This window comes from Leishmania martiniquensis, chromosome 6 (genome assembly GCF_017916325.1).
Source record: "Leishmania martiniquensis isolate LSCM1 chromosome 6, whole genome shotgun sequence".
In the NCBI taxonomy this organism is placed as follows: domain Eukaryota; phylum Euglenozoa; class Kinetoplastea; order Trypanosomatida; family Trypanosomatidae; genus Leishmania; species Leishmania martiniquensis.
The window spans coordinates 467,719-473,767 of record NC_090141.1 but is presented as its reverse complement, the minus strand read 5'-3'; the positions used below and the strand labels follow the sequence as shown (position 1 = coordinate 473,767).

General features: G+C 55.0%; 2 protein-coding genes across 2 annotated transcripts; both read right to left on the bottom strand.

Moving 5' to 3' along the window:
- Nucleotides 1-4,694: 4,694 nt before the first annotated feature.
- On the bottom strand, nt 4,695-5,390 carry LSCM1_08042 (uncharacterized protein; the record flags this gene model as incomplete). Its single annotated transcript, XM_067325386.1, has 1 exon — nt 4,695-5,390. The coding sequence occupies one exon, from the start codon at nt 5,388-5,390 to the stop codon at nt 4,695-4,697; it is 696 nt and encodes a 231-aa protein (XP_067181242.1).
- A 41-nt stretch (nt 5,391-5,431) lies between these two features.
- Nucleotides 5,432-6,049, bottom strand: LSCM1_08041 (uncharacterized protein; the record flags this gene model as incomplete). The annotated part of the gene is made up of 1 exon (XM_067325385.1): nt 5,432-6,049. The coding sequence occupies one exon, from the start codon at nt 6,047-6,049 to the stop codon at nt 5,432-5,434; it is 618 nt and encodes a 205-aa protein (XP_067181241.1).

Below are 6,049 nucleotides of genomic sequence, written 5' to 3'. Positions count from 1 at the left end.
ACCCTTAACCCTAACCTTAACCCTAACCCTAACCCTAACCCTAACCCTAACCCTAACCCTTAACCCTTAACCCTTAACCCTTAACCCTTAACCCTTAACCCTTAACCCTTAACCCTTAACCCTTAACCCTTAACCCTTAACCCTTAACCCTTAACCCTTAACCCTTAACCCTTAACCCTTAACCCTTAACCCTTAACCCTTAACCCTTAACCCTTAACCCTTAACCCTTAACCCTTAACCCTTAACCCTAACCCTAACCCTAACCCTAAATGTCGGGCGACTGTGTTGTGTGTGAGACGAGAAAGCGTGAGGGGAGGAGAAGAACGTGATGTAGGTGGCTGGCGCTCCTGCTAGTCGCATGCGCTTGAGCAGCCCTCCTCCACATTTGGGGAGCAAATCTCGCCGCGGCTTCGCTGCGCTCGCGGGTCTCATTTCTCCTGTAAGCAGACTTCTGGCCAGGGCCAGCCCTCGTCCCCCTCCCGGTGCGTGGAGCACACACCGCCGGGGACGCTGGTCGACAGAGCACACCACTATCGTTTTATGGGAGAAAGCACACACAGACATTAGGCTGCTCGCGGGACGGGCAAGGGTTACAGACGGGCCCCGCGCGCGAGTGCACTTATACTTAGTGGTGAGCCCCTCGCTGCGCAGTTGGTGTAGGCAGTGCCACCTGAACACCACTCACGGGACTGGTGAGGTGTCGGCGCGTCTGCTCCCTAACAGGATGAGGGGGGGAGCTATGGAGCCGCATGGCAACACGTTGACTGGCGTTCAACGTTAAGGAAGTGAATGAAAGGCAAAGCAATGAGCATATCTCAAGTAGGCTCCAGTCAGGAAGCACATCAAAGGAAACTACTGTTCTTTAGCGACGAACGTTTTAGGACTCCAAAGGTTTATTCGATGAAAAGGATTAGCAGCATCACTGACAGACTTCTGTGCAGTTGTGTGAGGTCAGGAAATACGGTGAAGCGGGCGGTTGTGCGTATTCGACAACCCTTTGAACGCATGGGCCTCTCTGGTTTGGCAGGATCAAAAACGTTAAGACTTCACAGCTCACTGGCTGTTGGTGCACAGATCATTCGCATGAGAAAGAAGGTCTGTGTGTAAAGAAAGCTCCACAGGCCCATCAATTGGTATATATTTTTAAAGGCACGTTCCTTTTTTTGGCCTCCCCCCCCCCGTGCATCAGCGGTTGCTTCAGGTGAGGCTAAAGCGTTGGTTGCCGTTCTGTGCGAGCCTCATTGGATGTATATGCAACGGTTGCAAGACACACACGTACCTGTGAGGGTCATCTGCTGTGTACGCTAGTTATGGGGGCGCTGTTGCCCTTTAAGCGGATTTGATGCAGCTGTCAGTGGATGACATAATGGGCAGTGCGGAGCGCAAAAACGTCCTGAAGAGGAGCTACTTCAGTCGACCAAAGGGGTGCGCCTCTCAGATGGCCTGCTGCTTTACGGAGTGGATGAGGTCGGGTGAAAGGAAAACGACAGGGTTAAAAACACTTGCATTGAGATTAGCGCCTGTGCTGCTCGTTGAGACCAAAACATGGCGCACGATTTTGTGGGAGCGCAGCATCGCACGCCAGTTGCAGAAACGCGTGGTACTTGGAGAAAACCAGCACACCGTCATCCGGCTGCGTGCGCCAGATCTCCTCCACTGCCTCAACAAAAAATACGCACGCGGCTGCCGTCGCCGATGCGCGCCAGGACGGCGTCCACTTCCTCGCCACCTGCACGGGCAGTTGCCGCTGTGCTGCCATCGGCAACAAGGTTCGCCACGGCAGCCGCTTCCGCTGGTGCCGTTGCGTCGACCGTCACGACGCGTTTCTCCTCCAGTAGCGACTTGCGGTCGCGGCAGAAAGGGCACCTGGCGTTTGCGCTGCCCACGGCACTGCAGCTCGCTTCGATGACGCCAAGCACGCACTCCTTGCAGAACATATGGAAACACTTCAAGAGGGTCGGCGCCACCATGTTGTCCATGCAGACACCGCACTGCGGCAGCAGCGGCGGCACCTGCGCAGGCTCCGCCAGCATCGTTGCCGTTTCCTCTGGTACACCTGTGTTGCTGAGGAGGCCAGGCTTGAGCGCTGCTGCCACCGACGTGGCCCACTCCAACGCCTCTTGCGGCGTTGCCGCGACGAAGGAAGCCGCCAACACCTCGGTAAGATCGGCATCACAGACGCCCTCGTCGCTCATGAGCCGGATGCCTCGAAACATATGTGCCTCAACGTCTCCACGTAGCAGTTCATCGTTGCCCACTCGTGACGGGTGTAGGCAAAGCCGACACAGCTCCTGCACCCACTGCATAGCGTACCCCAGGTAGTACGGCAGCATACCCTAGCGACGCAGGCGAGCAGCAGCGCTCAGGATAACGAGCGCGGCACAGTGGTACAGGCGCACCTCGTCCGCAGTGAGGGCCGCGGAGTGAGTCTGGTGGTGCACAGGGAGCAGCTGAAACTCGCCGCTCACCTCTTGATTATCGTCGGATGGCCCACCATAGTGAGGGCAAGCACCTCAAAAATACTGTTTGGCATGCACGGTGAACCGGGTCGGAGGTCGACCGAAGTCGCCTACATTCTGCATTCAGAGGGGATGTTCGGTGTACTCGCTCCCCGATATGTTGTAGAGGTCACGACTGTGAGAATACTATTTGAAAGGGATCGAACGAAAAAGGCCTCATTCTAGTGCATCTGCTCTTCGAACCGCAGTTATAAGTGGCTGTTTACGAGGAAGTGCAGCACGGTCTGCTGCTGACTGAGTCCTTTCCACAGCAGCCCTTCCCGACGCTGCTACGCAAGCGCTTTAAAGACTGCAGGTCGAGAGGCCACAGCATCGGAAGGCGAGAATCGGCACTTGTCCTTGGAACCTTTCACCGTTGCAGGCGCGTGATCACTGCTGGCGTCGGCATAGCAGCCGCATTTGCGAGGTAAAGATGGTGAGGAGGGGTGGTAGTGCAGGGCGCCTGCTCCATGCTCGTTCAGAATCGGTTGGGCGTCGCTACCTTACACCTGCTCATAGACTACCGTGACGTGAATGAAATCGTGCTTCACGAAAGCGTAACAGAGAGAAGTTTTACTTACAGAAGTGCTTGGAAAAACGGTTGATCGGCTAGAGAATCTTTGAGACATCACAAGCAGATCTATGTATGAATAAGAGTAGTAAGTCGTGCCTTACATCTCTTTCCGATGTTTTCCGGAGAAGACACTGAAGTGCGCACAGGTATGCCAGAGCTGAATAGGGGAGAGGCTGCCTGGTATGTTTACCGAAAAAGTGAGACACGTTGCTTAGAAGTAGTGAAGCAAAGCTCGAAGCAAAGGAAGCGCCACAGGCTAAGCAGGATGAAAACGGAAAGAAGGCAGGCGCTCGCTTTGTGAGCGAAGTCACTTTGAAAACGCGAACCAAAAGACGCTTGCAACCGCGCCAAGAAGGAGAAGTTCAGAGCGGACAGCAAGGTAAGCGGTAAGAGAAGCTGCTGAGTACCCACAGTGTTTGGTGATGCACTGCAGGTGCCTGTCTGTCAACTGAACAATGAAAGGTGAAAGGGGATAGTTTAGCGGCACTCGGAGAGGCGTGATGGAGAAAATGGGCACCAGAGAGAGGTTCACCGATGCATGTGAAGCAGTTTAGCGGGCTGTGACAGTCGTGGTAGAAAGAGCGTGCTCTGACAGCTACTGAGCATGGACGCACCAAGGTGATGAGCAGAAGAGGGCGACTGCAAAGACTATTGTCGCAAAGACAGATTGGGTTCGTGTTAAAGCGTCTTGCAAAGGCGTTTGAAAGCGCCCAGTTGAGGTTGCTGACTGTTATACATGACTTGCCAGCCGATCACTGATTCTGATCAAAAGATGATGGGGAGAACATGGGATGGCAGTTATTGTAGGAAGGTGTTGCGTCACAAAAGCAACCTCTTCTCCACTTACTGCACCTTCGATGCCCCTTCGGGGATACTAAAGTGGGGCAGCAGAGGGGGAATACCTTGCGCTCTTTGCATATGTCATTGCAAAGCAAAAACACCCAGGTAAGATTAATAAAGCAACATGTTTTAAGACTTTGGGCACATTATGCCAAAAAAGAGTAGTACAACGGTACCTTGCGCGACCTGTCGTATACCCAACGCATGGTGAGAAGCAGACGTAGACTCAAGTCACCGCCACTCACCGCTGCAGTCATCCGAGCGCAGGTCCTCCGCTTCAAAGTATGCACTTCCTCCATTTGTAAGAAATGTCACAGTCGCTTCCTTTCATGCAGGCTCGCATCTGGTGCAGCCCTGAGAGAAGCACAGGGGGTCCGCAGTAGCACGAAGACGGGGGGCCAGGTGAGATATGTGTGAGGCACCTTAGCGCCTTGCCTACCACATTCAGGGTACAGGCTTGTGCACCTTCGCAGGCCGCGCCACCACAACGTCACTCAGGGCCTCGCCGTCGACATCCGAAGTACGACATTCCGAACTTCTCTGTATGGTATGACCTTTGCACTGCCACCACCGCAGATGGTTCAGCATTGGAAGCGATATGGGCTTCTCAGGTACCCTTGGGGTCGGTGCCAGCTCCCATCACTACGGTGCTGTGTCCCCCGTGATAAAAGGATGGAATCAAAGGAAAAAAAGGTATTGTAGCCCAACCGGCAGACAATAGCCATGCAATGTCAGGCACGATTCTTTCCGCATGCGTAATCTTTAATGTCCACCTTTAACGGTCATTTGTACGTAGCATTACTCAGCTTCACAGCCTCTCTGTAGCTAGCCAGCTGATCCAAGCCAAGGACACCGCTCTCTTCTAGCGTCGGCGGTCTGTACGCACAATCTGTCGGCCTCGCCCACGTCTCTGTTTCGTAGCTGTATGTGTGGCGAAACATGCACTGGCGCGCACCCTCATCCAGGACCCATGTGTCCGCTGGGTAGTGCGACACGTTAAAGTACATGTACTTATATTCTCCCTTCTGCACGGACTGCCGCCAGACACCAGTCAGGTCGCGCGGGCCATACTTCAGCTTCTCGTACAAGCCTTTGGAGCGGCTTATGTAATTCAGGAACGCACGGCCGCTGTAGTTGACCTCGGTGCCGTACTTCTCCAGGTCTTCTCCCACAAACGGACTGCCGCGAAGATTTGCAGCATTGTAGTGGTGCCAGCGAATCGCTGGACCGTTGTGCTCCCCATACAGGCTTGTGAAGCCGTACGAAAAGTGTCGCCATCGGATATCGATATCGTCCATGTACGCCGGAAAGAAATTCTCGTCAAAGTATCCAACGGTCGATAGCGCCAGCCGCGTGACCGCAATCGTCCCCAGAGCCCCCGGCACAGGTGTGACAGTAGCCACATAGTTACCAAAAAAACGGGTTCGGAGCTCTGCATCGGTCACGATCCCGTTTTCTCGGTTCTCGTCCGCAACCATGTACCGAATGCGGTCCGGCAACAGCGGCGCAGTCCGCACATTCAACGGAACGCCGGGAAGCCGCTCCGCAGCACCTTCAGCGGGCGTCCGCGCGGCGCCCATCGCTCGTAGTATGAGAAGTTGCCCTCACGCAGAAGGCGCTCCTCTAGCTCCACCTCCGTACGCAACGCAGCTAGCATCGAGGCATCGTCGCGTGTGTTGTTCTGCACGACGGCCACCATCGTCGCAAGCAGTCCGGGCTCAAAGATCACGTCAACGCCACATGCAAACACCCACGGCACCTCGTCCGCTGTTCGCTCCTTGAGCGCCCATTCGAATCCCTGGTTCATGCTTCCCGAATAGCCGCGGTTGTACCGGTTCCTCACAATAAGCATCCTTCCACTGTTACCGAAGCGCCGCTCAAGCGCGTCGATGACAGCAGTCGTTTCTGGGTCACGCTCATTCTGGATCACGTAGTGATATCGCACAGCCACGTCCAGTGAGCACACGAAGTACGGAAAGAACCTCACGTCGCCCGTCAGCGGCGTAATCAGCAGCGGGATGGCGTCCGCCATCTCCGTCACTGTATGCAGTGGCCGCCCACGCCTGTCGAGCCGCAGAGTCCACCGAATGCACTCCATCCAATCTTTTGGGAGCCGCATCCTGCTCCAGGCCTCCAT